At 37.8% G+C, this 19,227-nt stretch overlaps 1 protein-coding gene across 3 annotated transcripts in view; it reads right to left on the minus strand.

Annotated features, from left to right (window-relative positions):
* The window catches only part of rarga (retinoic acid receptor gamma a), a 71,498-nt gene that overhangs the window by 45,183 nt on the left and 7,088 nt on the right, over nucleotides 1–19,227 (minus strand). For 2 of the 3 annotated variants that reach the window (XM_016283893.1, XM_016283891.1), the window contains exon 2: nucleotides 8,115–8,407. In XM_016283893.1, coding sequence (XP_016139379.1) covers nucleotides 8,115–8,283 — 169 coding nt within the window. In that variant the 5' untranslated portion in view covers nucleotides 8,284–8,407. Of the gene's footprint in view, nucleotides 1–8,114; nucleotides 8,408–9,344; nucleotides 9,466–19,227 lie in introns of all 3 variants that reach the window. The other variant, XM_016283892.1, reaches the window with a different exon arrangement.

The raw sequence follows: 19,227 nt of genomic DNA on the forward strand, positions 1-19,227 counted from the left end.
CGTAGCTGGGCGCCGCGGACAGACGCCGAATGGCGCCGCCGGTGTGCCTACACTCATAGAAAATAAAGTATTTGATTTTTAAAGACGTGGCACGACGCAACGCTGCGCTTCTCGTACGGTGTGCGACCGCCTGAAACACTGGTTTTTTTTCACCTCCGTACCCAAACGTCTTTGTTTGGGCTTCCGAAAGCGGATGATGTCAGGAAACAGTGGTTGCAATTTATTTTTTAACTCTGTTCCTGAGCATTATAACCCCAATTTGCTATTGTGTGCTGCGCATTTTACTGAGGACAGCTTCCACAACATGAGGGAGTACAGTGCCGGATTCGCCAAAAAGCTTTTGTTGAAAGACGGAGCAAGGGGCGTGGCAGTAATGAAACACTGTCTTCGCCAATCACAACGCACTGGGACAGCTAACCAATCACAACACATTTTGTTTTCGGAAGGCGGACCTTCATCAAAGCCGGAACTAATCAAGCCGTTTGTGCCAGGCTGGGGAGAAAGGTATTTTAATAATGTAAATTATGTCAAAAATAATGTGTTTTACGAACCACCAAGCATGAGAGCATGTTCTAGTACACTCCCAGAACAAAATCAAGACTTTGTAAAAGAGCATAATAGGACCCCTTTAAGTGTATAAGTATAAGTGTATAAACACAAGTGAACAATCTGCCAGATCGGTATGTCAAAATACACTTATATTCACAATAAAAATGTGAAGTTTTTTCGGTTATTTTTATATTTTTACATATTTTAACTGGAAAACAAGACAAAAATACTCATTAACAATATTATTTTTACAGTTAATTATAACAACCAATAAAGACTAGATTTGAAAAAGAAATGGTACAATTGGGATACATTGCGATGCTCTTGTGGGTGACCTTGACCTTCCTCAAACGTGAGTGTGTCATTTGTGTTTAAGAAGGGGAGTAACTGTACACAATCAACTGCAAACTTGTATTCAATTCTGGCTCCATTCTGGTACAAAACACCCACTGTTCATGATCCAGTCAGTTCCCACTGGATAAATTCAAGTCCTGGCCTACATTTTTTCCATTTCTGAAGCTATTTTGTTTCAATCAGAAAGTATGCCATATTAAGAAAGTATAATGTGTTCTCGAATAGCATTTGATGTTGATCACTGGCCAAGTTCATCTGCTTCCAGACTTTAGAAGTCAAACCATCAAACAACAAAAACAACATATTGGAAAATGCACAATAAGAATATTACGATCCGTAGATAACTGATTCATCCACCAGAAGGTCTCAAACTCTGACTGTTTACAGTAGAAGTAAGTGCTGCTGGTGATGAGTGACGGAACGGAGAGGAACCTGGCAGGAAAGCATAGGTGGAGATGAAAGATGGTGGAATCTCGGAGGAAATGGAGAAGTGTTCAGACACATGCATTGCTCTCATTTCAATTTGATCCATCTTGTGCACAAACTCATGCCACCTGTGAAGCAAAGCAAACACTTTGACGGGAAAATGTTTCTGTAAAGAAATAATCAGATATAATGTAGTGCTTGTGCCTTGGCCTTTTAATGACACAGAACTGTTATTTTCCTCTTTTAAAAACATATTTCCCTTTCAGTAATCCTTTATTTGATGTTTGATCACTTTGTACAAATCATAATTTTTAAGTATTTCCCATGACATCTCTAGTGAAAAATAAATATACTAAAATGTATTTGAAATACATTTATTTCATGCTAAGTATACAATTTTGTTTTACATATTTATGTATTTAATAAAAACACCCTGCAATTGTACTTTTAGTATACTAAACTGGAATAATTAAAGCCTGCTAAATTGGAACAACTAATTTTGTGCTTAATGCACTTTAATTGTGTGGAAGTAGTGCTGAAGTCCAGCTAAAGTGGAACTATTGGAAGTATACTTCAGGTACACTTTAAATATCTTGCTTTTAAAGACTAATATTATTCAAAGATCACAAAATCCTCATCAATAATGATTTTAAAACACATTTGAGGTAGTATTACATCAAATAAAGTTTAAATATAATTATTTTATAAGTAATTCTCAAGCTAAATATCAGTAAATATGGTAATAGATTTGAACTTTACTTAGTATGAAATAAATGTATTTTTAATATATTACTTTTTTACTAGGGATTATAATAATTTATTAATTTATTAACATATTCATTTACTGACAATTACACAATTAATATAATTTGTTGAAAATTACTTATTTAATTTGTTAAATTCTTTTTTAATTAATAGATTAATTCTCTTTTAATTCTCTTTTAATCTTTTGCTGTTTAAATCCTCTTAGCAGCATAAAAATCAAAACACAAAAAGCCAGCAATGTGATAATGCAATAAACAAAGCTACTGTAAAATAAACCTCTAATTTACACTGTATCCACACCTTGTTTTATTGCAGTGTGTATTGGTTGTTATACCATCTACAGTAGTCAACATTTGAAGTGGATCAAGACCTTTCATCAAAGATGTCCTAAAACCTAAAACCAAAATGCATTCTTGTCTCACAACTTTGATGAACTTTTTTGATCCACTTCAGATGTTGACTCCTGTACATTGCAAGTGAGTTGCACAACATTCAACGCATCTCACTTTGGTCCTAAAACAAAAAGAAGTAAAACATAAAACATTCATTTGTTAATCAGATTTTAAAAATAGTTAATCAAGACCATTACTCGAAAGGCTTATATATTAATTTAAACGTCTCTGCATTCAATTGCTCAAAGCATCTGTGACTGTTTAAAATGCTCAAACTCTGCAAAATCAGGTCACAAAAAAAACAACATGGAATGCTGCAATCATCACATCACTAATTACTGCAGTCAGAATCATAATTTCAATTATTTATTTGATTTATATTGCGCAGCCCTAAAACCAGTCCTCGTCATATGATGTTTCAATCTAGCATCTCCCAGAGCTTTTAAATCCGTTTGCATTACGCAAATACGTCACCAGATATGGTCTCAATTATATAAGCCTGCACAAAAGCACTTTTAGACTGCAGTAAGTAGGCTGCACATATTTATGCATTTACTGTGTGAAAGTGTGTGACTGTACTGATTCATTCCTGTGGGGGCAGCGAACAACAAAATGTTTGCCTTTCTCTCGATGACAAGCTGGAACAAGCACGCTGTTCTGTTTTATACAATACAAATGCCTTCACACAACAGCTTGGCCCCAGTCACAACAATAAAAACTCGAACTCGCAAGCCAAAAGGGAACTAATATCATTGATATGTGCGGCAAGAGCGCGAGAGAGACAGCTGGACCGTGCACAGCCCTAGCAGGACTATTAGATTAGAGCCACACGGTCTCCATCTGGTTAAAGGAAATGACCAAGCAGCCTTTCAAAACATCCCTCTTGGCGGCTTGAAGCAAGGCCTCCTCCCCTGATTGGTAAAAGGTTTCAGGAGCATTTGAGGGCTCAGTTGAGATGCTATCACACGGTAAGTGCTGGTAATGGGCTTCCAACTGTTTGTTTGAAAAGCACCGATAATGACAGGGATCAACTGATAATGGCTTCTGCACGCCAGCACATATGACTCCCACGCGGAGCCTCACACACAGTGACCGGTGGCCCCACGTGCACAGCTGCTTTACATACTCAGTGTCAAAGCAACAGCGGAGCTCCACAGGTGGACGTTTTACCCCGCAAAAGCCTCGAGTAGGACAGAGAAACCTCTGTGTTGCATGCTAAACATTTTTTTTTTTAAACAGCATGCTAAAAAAAACATTTCTGAATGACTAGTCAACTAATCAATCTTAAGGAAGCCCTTTGTAATTAGGCTGGTTTCACCTGACACCAACCGGATACCTGACCCTGACCCTGAACAACTGCACAGGCCCAGCAATACACATAATTATTAACATGACAAAGACTGGAAAGGGGGAAAAAATTGTATATTCTGCAAAGCAATGCAGAAATATTATAGTTAATTAAACTAAAAGAACAACTAAAGCTAAGACCATAAAAAGTTTAAATAAAATAAACTTTAACTGAACAAAAATAACAGAAATAATAATAAAAAATATATACATGATATAAAAATGACAAAAATACACAACAAAATTACTAAAATGAAACAAAAAAAACGGAATAAAATTATGAAAATGGAAAAAATACAAAAAAATAAATAAAAACTAATTCAAAATATGTAATTTTTTTAATTATTTGCCTTTAGCATTGTTTTTGGATACACAAACAGCCAGAGTGAAGTAGAAACTGTTTCCAGTTTTAAAAATTTGCCTTTTTAAAAGTCAGGATTACCATTTGCAACTCATTTACTTCAGTTTTTCGATTTCAGGAAACAGGATAAAAACAGGATAAAAAAGGCAAATAGTGTAGGGCTTGATAAATACACACACACACACACACACACACACACACAAAGTCTAACCCTAACCAAATAATATTTTTTTTAAATTATAATTCAAAATATTTATAAAAACTGTAATAATATTTCAATGATACTAATATAAATCTGATACAATGCAATACAATAAAATGCAAATAATAATGCTGCCACACAATTTTTTTATGAGTGTGCCATTTTTATTATTTGCCTTTAGCATTGTTTTCCCTGCAGTCCACAGCCCTATTAGAGCAGTTGAGAACTGCTGGTGTAAAAAAAATAAGTCCCTGTTTTCATCTGCTTTAAGAATATGTATAAGAATATGAAACAGATCCCGGGAAAGGTCTCTGATTTTGTCTATATTACTGTAGCTCAAACAGTAGAGAATGGCAATAACAATGCTAAGGTCATGAGTTCAATTCCCAGGGAATGGACGAGTTTGATAAAACCTATACCTTAAAGGTGCTGTATGTAAATGTTTGACTCTACTAAAGCATAAAAATACCATAATATGTTTGCAGATATTTAAGAAACATGCTAAGTTAACATACTTGTTTATCTAAAACACAATGCTACAGTCAGTTATTCTCCTTTGAAAATGTGCGTTGTGGGCCGGAATGTCGGTCTCTGTTTTGGTTTGTGAAACCCGCCCACTGCCAGTTTACCCAATAGTATTTCGGCACCCCGGGTTGCCAGTTGGCGGAAAACAGAGCATATTTTATTTCATTCATCGTCAAGTGCGCTCGTTCCTGCTGGTGTCGTCAATCTGGCAACCTGCGTGTGCATCAAGTCTGAGGACGAGGGGCCGGGTGAAAAAAAACCCTCTTCAATATTTTGAATTTGGACTGCAATACCTAGTTCAACCACTCGGTGTCAATCCTATATACAGCACCTTTAAATGCAATGCAAGTTACTTTGTATAAAAGTAAAAGCATCTGTCAGATGCATAAATCTAAATGTACATACATCACTCACTTTATCACTGTGTTACTGCAAACGATGCAACAGAATTTGAGAAAATTGTGAAAAGTGGCTTTAAAAAAAAAAAGAAGAAAAAAAAAAAGAGTGATAGTGTCAGCTGTCAGTGTGTGAAATCAATATTTTTAAGAGCTCTATGCCAACTGCACATCTCTGGAAGGTGATTGAACCTGTTAGCATATATCTGCTTAAACACACCTATCTGAAGTAGGCCAAAACATGACTGTCTTCTCTGGGAAATTGTACACACCAGTCAAGGGAAGAATGCAGGACTAACAACGCAGACACACTTAAAGACCAGGCCTTCTGTATTTTTTTGTGCCTTTATGAGCTGGGAATTTTCGCAGTCTAGCCGACAGACAGCTTTGACAGCAATGAAGAGGCCTGTTAAACCAACTCCCGCAAAAAAAGCAAAAACCGCACCGGGTTGGTTGCTCATCTGCATTTGTTTCCTCTCGTCTCAGAGCTAGGGATGAGAATGGCTCAGTAAAACAACTTGTGACATGCCTGTCTAAAAAGAATGTCAAACGGCGTCCCCAAAAGCAAATTAGGGCCTCTGTGGTCTTGACTCTCACCCAATTCCTGGCATTGCTTAGGGACCGACGAGCTTTTGGATATGCAAACAGCCAGAGCGAGGCAGAAATTGTTTCCAATTTAAAAAATGAGCTCAATTTGACTTTTAAAAGTCAACATGAATTACCATTTGCAATTAATTTTTACCGATTTCAATGTGAAACAGGATTTTCTTTTAAAGGGTGGGACTTGATTGCACCATGAAAAGTGGATGCTATTCAATGCCATTCAAAAATTTGGAGTCTTATGCTCACCGAGGCTGCCTTTATTTGATCACAGATACAGTAAAAACAGTAATATTGAGAAATATTATTACCATTTAAAATAACTGTTTTCTATTTTAATATATTTTAAAATGTAATTTATTCCTGTGATGCAAAGCAAAATTTTCAGCATCATTACTCTAGTCTTCAGTGTCACATGATCCTTCAGAAATAATTCTAATATGCTCATTAGCTACTCAAGAAACATTTCTGATTACTATGTATATTGAAAACCATGCTACATATTTTTCAGAATTATCTGATGAATAGAAAGTTCAAAAAGAATAGCATTTGTAATAATTTGTAAATAATTTTGACTAAAAACGACAAGGAAAAAAAACTGGAAGCAAAACAAAAATGTAAATAAGATGAATTCTAATTTCATGCTGACTTCAAAATTATGTTAAAGTTAAAGCCACAGCTGACAATGCTAATCAACATCTGCCTCGTCAAGCTCCTCCGATCATTTCCCAGATTTTCAAACGTTCATGTGACTTTCACAACACGTTTTCCACAAAGGCAATTTCGTATTCAGGCCGTCTGCATATGCGAGGCGAAATATGTTTCTCATTTTCAGGACCAGGAGACAGAGGAGACTTGTTTATTGTGTATCCGTCAGTGTGTTTTCACAGCAGGGTGTGTTCTTGGATTCCACCGCACCAGGACGTCATCCCCAGGTGCTTCCATCACCCCTCCCTCACTCTCTCTTTCTGCCTCTCTCTGTAAATACCTATTGGATTAGGTGGGCAGCTGTAGGGGGGTGGGTACTGATTGACATCTAAAAGGATGGAGTGTTGTTCAGACTTGCAGAGGAGTAAAAGCGGCACAACAGGAGACGGCGAGTAGTGTATATCTGTGCGTGCATGTGTGTGTTTTGAGGAGGGGGAACGCATAGTCTTCTGCTTTGTTGTAGCCATCCAAACCCATCACAGATTCTCCCCTCAGGACTTGAGATGAGATTTCAGATGTCTGTGGCTTGTGTTTTCCCCTAAGCTACTGTCTAAACAAGAAAAATCCACAGACGGCTCGCATTCTTGCAACACATTCTGAATCTAAAGAGCCAGTGAATGGACTATAAACCTCACCTAAAAAAAACCCCTGAAAACCTGTGACAGCTGGTTCGAGAAACCCGCTATTTTTCTGGAATGCTATAAAATGTAAAAACGTGATATATTAAACTGGCAAAAAGTATTTCGGCAGAATAAAATGTCTGTTAAATGGCTCTTTTCCTCTCTCTCAGCCATCTGTTGTTTCTCTATCCTATCTCACATACACTTTCCTTCTGCTGTCGGATGTAATACAGCGCCCCCTGTGACACTAAAGCTAAAATGCAGGACTTTTTCCCTCTCTCTGAGGTCAAACACCTGTAAGACATGCCCTTTTTCCAGGGAACAAGACTAGCTAGCTAGCAAACACTTGAAAGACTCAAGAACATTACAGTAAAAGAGTCAGCGTTTTCTTTCTCCTCCAACAAATTCACAGCAAAACAAGCAAGATTTTTAAATATAATACTACTCATACTATGTATACTTTATACACTGCATGCATGGCCTACTACTTTTACCAAAATGTGCAGCATCCAACAATGTATACTGCACATATACCACAATTATAGTCTGATTGAACTGGACGCAATATTAGCCATAAATCTGATTACAGGTAATTTAGCACACTATTTTAAAACTTTTTCAATGAAAATTGCATTCTGTTTTACATATATTATAAAAAAAAAATTTAAAAAAGATAAACACTATACTATGTAAAAATTCAGAGTAAACTGCATAAAAACTCAACCTTCCAATATCTTCAAAAAACTAAAAAAAATCAAGACATAAAAAAACCCTGAAAGTGGCTGAAGAAACACCCCAAAACAAGATCTTTTGTAAGAATCGAATGCTAATTCTGCTAATAAACGAATGCAGAACAGGTTCAATACTCACACAATGCTGCCATCTCTTTGGGAAGGTCCGCCCCAAACCGTCCAAACAGGCTACTATTGGTTAGCAGGTCGAAGGGGGAGTGGCTCCGCATGGAATTGAAGGCAAAGGGGTAGACAGCAGGTGGGAAGCCGGTCATGTGACCCACCTGCCGTTCCCTATTGGTTGCCATGGCGACGGTTGATTGCCAAAGGCTGGTTGGGCCTGTCGTGCGCTTCAACGGCCTGTGTGACAATGTTGGCAAACTTCTCAGATCTGCGTCACGGCTTGGCTTTCACTCATACGACAGGACGTACCTTCAGGAGGAAACACATATGATAAGTTAAGCATTAGTACAAAGAATTCTAAACAGTAGTAAAACAATTCAGTGAGTTCAAACTCATGTGCATACCGCACATTTACTCACTCTCAAGCCATTCCAAAGCCAAATTACTTTCATTCTTCGTTATTCACTCATAATCTTCTACTCAAGTGAATATGAAAAAAACTTGCGACTGGATCACTGACTCAGTGGGTTAAAAGGACCAGACCAATTCAAGAATGAATCATTCAGACTGGTTTTGTGAATCAGCTCAGCCGATTCATTCAATAAAACAACTCAGAAGAATGATTTGTTCACTTAGTTCCCTCGTTCATTCATCAAGGACATGAAGCAGATGTCAAGGCTTTTAAAGAAGAAATTATCTGTCTGTTCCTAACACAAAGCAATCATATGGCTTCAGAAGATTTGAAATATACTGCACAAATCAAACTTTTGCTCCAGTTCCATTCATTCAAACTGCACGGAAAATGTGACTAGTACATTGTTCAAAATAAAAAGGAAGGTGTGGAACGACATGAGCATGAATAAATGACAACAGAATGCTAATTTCCGGATGAACTAATCTTTTAAGAACCCCTAACGTCTCACAAACAGCAATCTGCGAGATTCTCACATCAGTTTAACAACAACCCAGCAGCCAGTGCATAAGAGCGCTTGTGTGTTTGAGAGGAGGGTGGAGTCTGAGGGAAACCGATGGGGTCATATGTAAAAACGGAGAGAGGAAAAGAAAGAGAGCAAAAAAAGAAACGAAGGGGAGGGAGGAAAATAATAAAGCGGTTAGGAAAAAGTTAGGTTGAGGCAGGAGAAGAGAAACAGAGGGAGGGAGAAAGAGAGCACTCTTGTCTGCTCAGTTTTGAAAGGTGTCCAGACATTTGTGGTGTTTCCAGGCTACTCCATATGATTTAAATCACCCAAACTCCACAAGAAAGAGCTTCTCTGTTTGTGCTGCCAGTCTCTCAGCCCTGCACGACTACAGTCGGCCCCTCACAGACCCGAGGCCCCAACGTGGGCTCCAGTGGAGAAGATGAGGAACTGGAAGAGAAGGAGTGAAAGGAAAAGTTGACAGCTTGTTTGTCCAAATTGTTTTGCTTCCATTCCAAAGGTGTTTGTCAAAAATGAAACCAGAAAGCTCACTAAATTCTGATTTATTAAGCAGTTTTGCTTCTCAAAAACATTTATCTTTTTTTAAGGATGTTTAAATATTTGCACTTGAAAACAAGACCGATTTATTTGGCATCGCGCTCTGTGTTTCAATAAGACAAAACCTATCTTCATCACTGCACTAGTGAATGCTGGGTTGTCCCTTTCCATTTTTTGCTCCTTCTCCCTTGAGTGATTTTTATGAGTGGGTGGTGCTGGCGGCTTGTTGTTTAAATGTGGTTTTTGAAAAATGAGCTGAGCCAAAGAATTCAGCGCTTTTTGGAAGTGCTGTGGTTTGTGAATCAGGGCAAAAAGCAAGAGAAAAATCATGTTCATGAATTCGGCATAAACATAGACCGAGCCGAAAGAAAGAAAGAAAAGAAAAAAGGAGACAGATTCAGTGACGGAGTCTGGGCACTGGGGGGCACTACGGGGGCGGCACTCTGGCCAGGAAAGAAGCCTGGGCTTTCCAAAACACACATTCATACAGTCTCTTTCTCACTGTCGCATAAAAACACTTGCACCTGAACACATAGTCTTTGAGAGAAATACTGAGCTCCCTTTCCAAAACAGATGCACACAGCTCTACTGTAATCCACACAATGAAACCCTAAGAAACCTCTTGCCAAGTGCTACACACACCCATACCTCAACGGTTTTTCTTGGGAGCTTTTACACTCTTAAAATACATTTTCAAACTATTATTAGTTTAATTTGTCTACTAACAATGTCCAACAGTGGATATGCAGGCATCACGGGACTATATAAAAGTTTTCTTGTACATTTTTTCATGATATCACTTTATATATCAAGTTACAGATTATGTTTAACAGCATTCTGTGATGAAAGTGATATTTTTAATATATTGAAATAAAATAAAAAGGCTGACTCCGTTTGTTGTCTTACTAAGGCAAAATTTTAAGTTACTATTTTATTTATCCTATAAATTGAATAATATTTTCACACTTTTATAATTTGACAATTTGGCTTCTGTAATATTTATTGATTGATTTTAGTGTTTTCTTCACACATCACGTCTCATATGTGACCCTGGACCACAAAACCAGTCTTAAGTCGCTGGGGTATATTTTGTAACATTGTACGGGTCAAAATGATTGATTTTTCTTTTATGCCAAAAATCATTAGGATATTAAGTAAAGATCATGTTCCATGAAGATAGTTTCCAAATTTCCTACCGTAAATATATCAAAACTTAATTTTTGATTAGTAATATGCATTGCTAAGGACTTCATTTGGACAACTTTAAAGACAATTTTCTCAATATTTAGATTTTTTTGCACCCTCAGATTCCAGATTTTCAAATAGTTGTATCTCAGCCAAATATTGTCCTATCCTAACCATACATCATACATCAATGGGAAGCATATTTATTCAGCTTTCCGACAATGTATAAATCTCAATTTCAGAAAATTTACCCTTATGACTGGTTTTGTTGTCCAGGGTCACATATTTCATCTCAAGCTCTTCACTGTCATGCACTAGTTCAGAAATGCACTGTTTTATTTTTATTTATTTTAAAAATTACGCAAAATGATGCCAAAACCAAAGGACTATAATATTTTTTTATTGATTTAACATTGATTCCTTCATACATCATGTCCCATATTTCATATCAAGCTCTTCATTGACACTGCAACCAAGTGCACTAATTTTCTTTTTGAATTATTTTTTACAAATTGTGCAAATTGGAGCAAACTGAGGAACAGTAATTTTTTTTAACTGACAAACATAATTTTCACACAAAAATACTTTTATGATGGATTTTTTTGATGGGATTATTTACATAAAATGTATTCGAAAAGCAGAAAAATAAATGAAGTTTATTAAATAAAAGTTTCTAAGACTTTAATATAACAAAAAGGAAAAAAGTTGAAATCCAAAAAAAAAAAAAAACACCCTTGGCAAATAATAGTACTCGAAGAAACAAAGTAGAACAGAATCTTTTGTAAGAATATATTGCAAAAACATTCATTAATACATGCTAAAACAAATATTTTCTCTCTCAGTGTGCCATTTTCTTTCATGGCTCCAGTATACACATCTGCCCGACACACACACACACACACACACACTCTCCAGCCTCTTTGGTTCTGTTTCTTTCAGCAGAGCCAGTTAATTACAGCCTACTGCTGCAGGCAGCTTCAAGCCACCACTAATTTAGAGTTCCATTACAGTAAACTCTTCCACATGTGCATCCAAGCTAGGGTGGCCACGTCTAAGGAAGGAGCTCTGCAGATAGGCACACGCCTATAGCCAGCCACAACAAGGCCTTGCCATCTCTCCCCCTCCTCCTTCACTCTCTCTTTTTCTCCAGGTCTGGTTTTCATCTGCGACTGTGTGCCCTCGAACCCATCCCTGCCCACATCGCCCACCTTCCCCAAACCCCCTCCCGCTCCCGCTGCAGCTCCGTCCGTGACCCCTCAGAACTGTTCCATATGTAACAGATATCATTTAGAGCTCACCATTCAAAAGCGCACATTGCTGAAGTCAATGTGTTTACTCTGGAGACCGAGGCAGCATAGGATAAATTCTTCGCAATTGAAGCAGAGTGGAGCAGCTCGCTCACAGGCCAAATGTGCTATTTGCTGAACTGAAAGCGTTACTGTGAACTAAAACGATCGCATAATTATGTTTTCCACACATATCAGTCAAGGTTGGGAAATATTTTTTATATATAAACCGGGAATGTTACCAGACTTCTATTTAAATTTAAATGCTTAGTTTCTACTGTCATATGCAAGGCATGAAATATAATCAGATATCATTATATGCTAAAAGAGTCAATTAAGATAAGATAAAACTAGATAAGATAAATCTTAAAAATATTGTATTCTTATATTAATTCTCAGATTAATCTTGTGATTTTTAATGTTTTATTTATATGTATTTAATGCATTCATTTTTAAATGTATTTAATTATTATTATGCATTTTTAAATGTTTTTATTTAATTATTTAAATGTATTTTTAATGTAATTATTTATTCAAATACATTTATTTATTTTTATTTATTTTAAGATAAGACAAGTATTGTATATTTTCTCAAATTAAGATTATTTATTATTTAAATGAATGAATATACATTTGAATATTTACTTGTTTTTGAAATGTACTTATTGTATTTCTTATTTTTTATTAATTAAAATTTTTTTTATGTATTTTTCAAATTTATGTATGTATTTATTTCTTTGTTTGTTTAAATATTTTATTTACTTTTAATCTGCATTAATAAAATTGATAGATTAGATTACTGATCACAGGATGAAAAATTTGAAACTGGACTAAATACTGCATACAATAAAAAATGGTCTAAACAAATGGTCTGCTGAAAATACAATTTCACTCTGGCTCTCACTATAATATTTTAGGGCTTGCATTAACTCTAAGTCTTCTGAACTTTTGACTCTTACCAGTAGTAAGAACATCAAGAAACAAAATAAGGAGAACGTTGGGAATAAAATAGAAAGCCGAAGAAAATAAACAAGGCGAACTGCGGGAGAGAGAGAGATAGCGGAGAAAAACATCAAAATCACACCCAAAAAAATCTTTTACAGGGAGAGAAAAAGAAAGCAGAAAAATTGTGGTAAAGGAGGAGGAAAAAAAGGGATCCAGGGAAAATCCAAATCTCATGTAGCCATTTGAAAAGAGGGGAACTGATAGAAAAGGGATCTGTGTGTTCCTAGAATTTTCCCAAACACAATAATGAAATAATAAAACACTTGGCGCCTGCGTATTTTCACGAGTCACATCAGCAAAGAGTTTTAAAGAGTATGTTCTGCTTTTATGGCAGGCGGGCTGTGCAGAAAGTGAGCTCATTCTAGGGCCCTCGCCCTCTCTCTCTCTGGCACGGGCCCCTGGGGAGCACATACACACACATGTATAAGTACATACACACATGTTCTCTCATTACTGCTATTCTCTGGCTGACCCTTACACACACGCTCATTCAAACTCCTCTAGCCCACTCTGGGCCGAGAGGGGGGGCAACGGCGGGCACCCACCGCAGACCTGACGTTTGCAGGGATTATAAGAACAGACTGGGACTTTCCAAAAGCCTGATTTCACCACCGTTTCTACATTGCTCCTCATAGAACAAACACATCATTAGCAGAGCATGCTGAGGCCTATTAGCCACAGAGAAAGAAAGAAAGATTGAGCGAGACAGAGCAAGAGAGAAAATGCTCCTGGCATGGTTGGGTGATGCGCTGTGTATCTCTGACAGAATCAGCTCTATGTGATTCATGGCTCTTCGGGACTGGGCCAAGCCGGGCTGGTGACGTCTACTCTCCTCTGAAGTACTGCAGTTTGCCACTGTCAAAAGGGTAAGCAGGTTGTGTTTAGAGGAAGAAAAAGTATCCATTTCAACTCAGGAGAGAATTGCCTCTCGCCGCTGAAGGTATCGCGTTCTTGCTTGGAAAACAACAATTTGAGACCTACACTATAATGGTCAGAAGTTTGGAATAATATGATTTTTTTTATTTTTTTTATTTTTTGAAAGAAGTCTCTAATGCTCACCAATGCTGCATTTATGTGATCAAAAACACAACAAAAACAGTAACATTGTGAAATATTATTACAATTTAAAATAACTATTTTACATTTGAATTTATGTTAAAATGTCATTTATTCCTGTGATGCAAAACTGCATTTTCAGCATCATTACTCCAGTCTTTAGTGTCACATGATCTTTCAGAAATCATTCTAATATGCTGATTTGCTGCTCGACAAAAATGTTAAGCAGCACACCTGTTTTCAACATTGGTATTAATAAGAACTGTTTCTTGAGCACCAAATCAGCATATCATTCTAAAAGTTTGACCTGTTGTGTAACTTTTGAGCCATCACTAAAATCATTCCTAACTGGTACGCAGTATTAAAAAACCCAAGGCGTCATAGGAGGCATTAACCACCGGTGCCGATGGTGAGTTATTTTCTTTCCTCCCTCTGCCTGGCTAAAACCGCAATCCATTCTTCCTCCAAAGCTGTGACGGATTTGGGATGGCACAGCGGTTTGGGTTCATTTCCTGTCTACACTCTGAATATTTCCACTCCTTCGTTCCCAAGCTCATGGCGCTCTACTTTAAAACCTACTTTGACTTTCCACATTAGCCTTCCTGCTGTCGATCAGCACTAAGACGGATTGACACATCCAACCGTATACTCTTAAACCCCCCGGACAGGCAGAGGCACCGTATAGCGGAGGCCACAAGAGCGGGGAGTATGGATTCAGATCAAAGGTCTTGCAGACCAGGGCTCTGGAAACCTCTACGAGAGGTATCAAGCTCACTTAAAGAGCAAATATAAACCATTCCTAAAACGTTAGTAAAAACACAAAGGAAAAGAAGACAAAGACACTTTTATCTAATCAGACCCACTGTAATGAAACCCAACCAATACGTAGCTCAAAATTGAGGTTCCAAAAGGTGAATTTCACAGAAATGCCATAAAAGAACCATTAATGGTTCCCTAAAGAAACTTTAATTGAACAGTTCTTAAAGGAGTCATCGGATGCCCATTTTCCGCAAGTTGATATGATTCTTTAGGATCTTAATGAAAAGTCTGTAACATAGTTTGGTTAAAATTTCCCAATGGTAGTGTAAAACAATACCGTTTTTACCCTGTCAAAAACAGCTCTGTCTACAGCAAGCCGTTTTAAATGCAAATGAGCTCTGCTGACTCCGCCCCTCTCTTCCATGCCACTTTCTGAGATACTGTTTACTTTAGTTTGACCTGTTCACTTCATTGTGAAACTTGCTAATTAGCACATTATTAGGAAAGGTGATTTGCAAAGATTCATTTAAAAAACCTTATACTCACTTCTTCTGGAGGTGAAGCTGGATCACGAATGATTCGCGCAAACTTGAGCCAACGAATGATCCAACAACAAAACACCTCAATCGCTTAGGAGACATTCTTGTCTACACCTGTTCCAGAGGTGAAACAATGGCGGACTGATGACAGCTCACTCAGGGCAGCTCTAAGGTAAGACACCAGTCCAGTCTGTGCTGAAACGCTACTGTCAATCAAACTATCGTGGGAGGGGCCTGTCTGTGTGATGTCACACAGACAGGCATCTGAGATCGGCTCGATTTGAGAAAGGGGAAATGATTTAACGAGATTAAAAAAAAAAAGTGCCAGCAACACCAAGGTCATGGATTCAATTCCCAGAGAATTTGCTTAACTGAATGCAGTGTAAAAGTTCTAAATGCTTCACAAAAACACCTCGCATTTCTAAGGCACACTACAATAGTTAAATACGCAACCAGAAAACACAAACTGGAGGTTCTTGCAACAGTGCCATCGAAGAACCATTTTGGGTTCCTCAGAGAACCATTCAGCAAACGGTTCTTAAAATAACTTTTTTTTTCTTAATGCAAAGAAAATTTTAATAATCTAAAGAGCCTTTTGTACATTGGAAAGTTTTCATGGATGTTAAAGGTGTTTCATAATTGCCAATAAAGAACCTTTATTTGTAAAAGTGTCTGTTTATTGATACCCAGATTCCTAAATTGAATGCACAATAAAAAATTTAAATGCTTCACAAAACGCTTCACATTTCCCAGGCACACTATAATTTGAACATGCAAAAAATAAACCAGAAAACACTAACCACATCTGAACATAAAAAGAAGAGATCTGCTTGTAGTTTGCATATTTTCTGCTGAAAAATAATTGTCACATCCTGCATAAAACATAAGCATATGTGTCCAAGGGATGTTTACAGCAAACTTCGTTGGATAAAACTGGATGTCTACTTGTTATGCACAGGAGGCAATGCAATAAGACACAGCACTGTGTGATGTAACCTTGAATGAAATCGGTGTGGAATCAATTGAAGAAAGATGTTTGGAGACGAGACACATTGTGTGGAAAGTCTGCAGCTGAGGAACCTCCAGGCGCTGTGGAGGTCACATGGTCATAAGGAGGGTCAGAACTGAGTGCTGAAGGTTCAAAGGCCAGACATCATTAACACGCACATACAAACACATTAATGCAGAAAGATACCTTTTTAATGATTAATTTGTGGTTTTATTTTTTCCCCTACTACATCCCCTATCCCAGCATCACAGCAGGGGACAGTGGTTACAGTGCTGTCAAGCGGCATTAATAAACAATAATAAAATATAGCCTCGCCGAATTGTTCCGCTGCAAAATTAAACAAAGCGTATCATTGTCATCAGGCAGTCGTTTCCGAGAAAGCCCTTCATAAACCTTTTTATTGTGGGAGATAAAACTGACACGTTCGAATTCCTCTGCCTTCTGCAGGGCGAATGGTAGCACAACATTAAGAGTGATAAATGATCTTCTGCTTCGGAGTCACATATTCCATCAATTAAAACCAGTCTGACACTGAACCCTTTCCTGGCACCCAACAAACATTCTTCACACCCAATCACTGTACAACACTGACAATGCCATAATATCTATCACAGCCCTTGGGTATAACTTGCCCCTCAAGTAATAATTTAATAGAGTGTATTATATACTCTCACAGACCCAGCTGTAAGGCTCAAGCACCCCGTCATTCACAATAGGGTCTTTCGCACCGCAGGAACCTTTTCATAGTACCAGAACTAATTGTGGAACTACCCACTTTTCGGCGTGTTCGCACCGCCGGAACTGGGAGCGATTTTAGTACCGGACTGCCTTTTTCGAGAACCAAATAAGCTCCTACTCCGGAGCAGGGTCTAACCAGCGCAACTGGTACTAATCGTGACGTAAGTAGACATTGATTGGCCAAACGCGTACGAAAACACCCTCACCCGCCATGATTTAAAACGCCGAGTAAACATACTATAAACATTGTGTAAACTTATTTCACAAGAATGGAGAACAGCGATAGATGGATGGACGCTGAAGTGCAGGCACTTGTAGCAAATGTAGCACTGCCAGTTGTCGTAGGAGAGTCTTAGTCCTTCTTTCCGTTCTTTCAATCGCTTTATGTATACGTCGACTTTCCATGTCCATTATTGTGAAACCCGCAAGACACAACAAACACACAGCTCCGAACACAGCGTCCGCCATCCTCCTGTTGTTAACATTGTTTTTATTTGTTTTCGTTGTTGAACGCCGCGCACAAATGACGTCGCTGTCGACCGGCTTACATCACTTCCTAGTACACACTGTCGGTGCAAATGCAACCCTTTAAATGGTACTGGGAAATAGTTCGTGCAAAATCGTCCCAGTACTTTAGTACTGTACATTTAGTTCTGGAACTAAAGCGGTGCGAAAGGGCCTAATAAGCCATGTGTGCTCTTACCTCATATTACACTGGATATCATTTAAAACTGTCATTAACATTTTCCACTACTAAACTAAAATAATGAATACTGTAAGTGAAAATAAACCTTCATATCTATGTATCTATCTATATTAGGGGTGCTCCGATTGATCGACTACCGATTACTATCGGCCGATAATCACGTTGGGATGATTGATCGGCGGTTTCTATAAAAGGCCCGATCTCAAAAAAACAATCTCAAGCTGATGACGCTGCCATGAAATGTTTGGCACGACATGCAGCGGCACCGTCTCAGTCTCTGTCCGGTGCGGGTAAAATAATTATAATGCTGAAGGTGAGGTACTCACCTTCATATTTCTTCATTAAATAACTTATAAAGTAATTTGAAAACCTTGTGTGAGACGTAATTTCACAAACATGATTTTGTGAGCGCACGCACTCTCTTTCTCTCTCAAAATACGTAAATGGCTTCAAATCACCACATCGCGTCTGTCTATAAGCCAGCTGCAAAGTTGACACAGGAATTGTCACTTGCACAGTCGAGGCAGTGTCACATCGTCACTAAAGTTTATTAATTGCATTACTTTTTAATTATTGCCAGTGTTTAACCAATCAGCACACACACATAATACCAGGTTCACATTACTCCATTTGCAGTGCATATGTGGTGCGTATTTTTTCCGCACTCATGTTAACGGATTAATAAAGCATGCACACTGCACACAGTTGCGGTCCAGCAGTGCGTTCCACGAGTGGTGCGTCTGCAGCAGTGCAGAGATCGTTTTCACACCGTGTCTATGTTTGCTGCACTGCAAACACTGAATTAAAGTAACAACGCATTGTTTGCAGTAAATATGAACATGGATTGGCACGAAAATGTTAAATGCAAAAGTAAAAAGCATTGAATAATGTGTTGCTTATATTTATTGTGTTTAAACATGTCTGTGAAAGATTGTATTACTGTACTGTGTAAAAGAAAAGAATTGCAATGCTGAAAAAGCATTTTCAGTGACAATGTTTAAATTTGAAATCAAAATAATGGATAAATGTTGTGTTTGTGGTAAACAGCCACGGATCAGTAGCGAAGAGAGGACCTAAGAGAGGAATTCCCCCCATTTTCAAAAATGAAATTTAGGCCCTGAATAAATGTCTAAAAATCCTGATTGGAGTATCACTATAAATGGTTATAAATGATAAAAAGAAGGCTTTAAAAAGATCGGTATCGGTGATCGGATCGGCAGATACTGCTTTCTGTGATCGGCGATCGACCTCAAAAATCCTGATCGGAGCACCCCTAGTCTATATATACATCTATATATCTACACACACACACACACACACACACACACACACACACACACACATATATATATATATATATATATATATATA

This window comes from Sinocyclocheilus grahami, unplaced genomic scaffold (genome assembly GCF_001515645.1).
Source record: "Sinocyclocheilus grahami isolate Dianchi unplaced genomic scaffold, SAMN03320097.WGS_v1.1 scaffold178.1, whole genome shotgun sequence".
NCBI classification, from domain to species: Eukaryota; Metazoa; Chordata; class Actinopteri; order Cypriniformes; family Cyprinidae; genus Sinocyclocheilus; species Sinocyclocheilus grahami.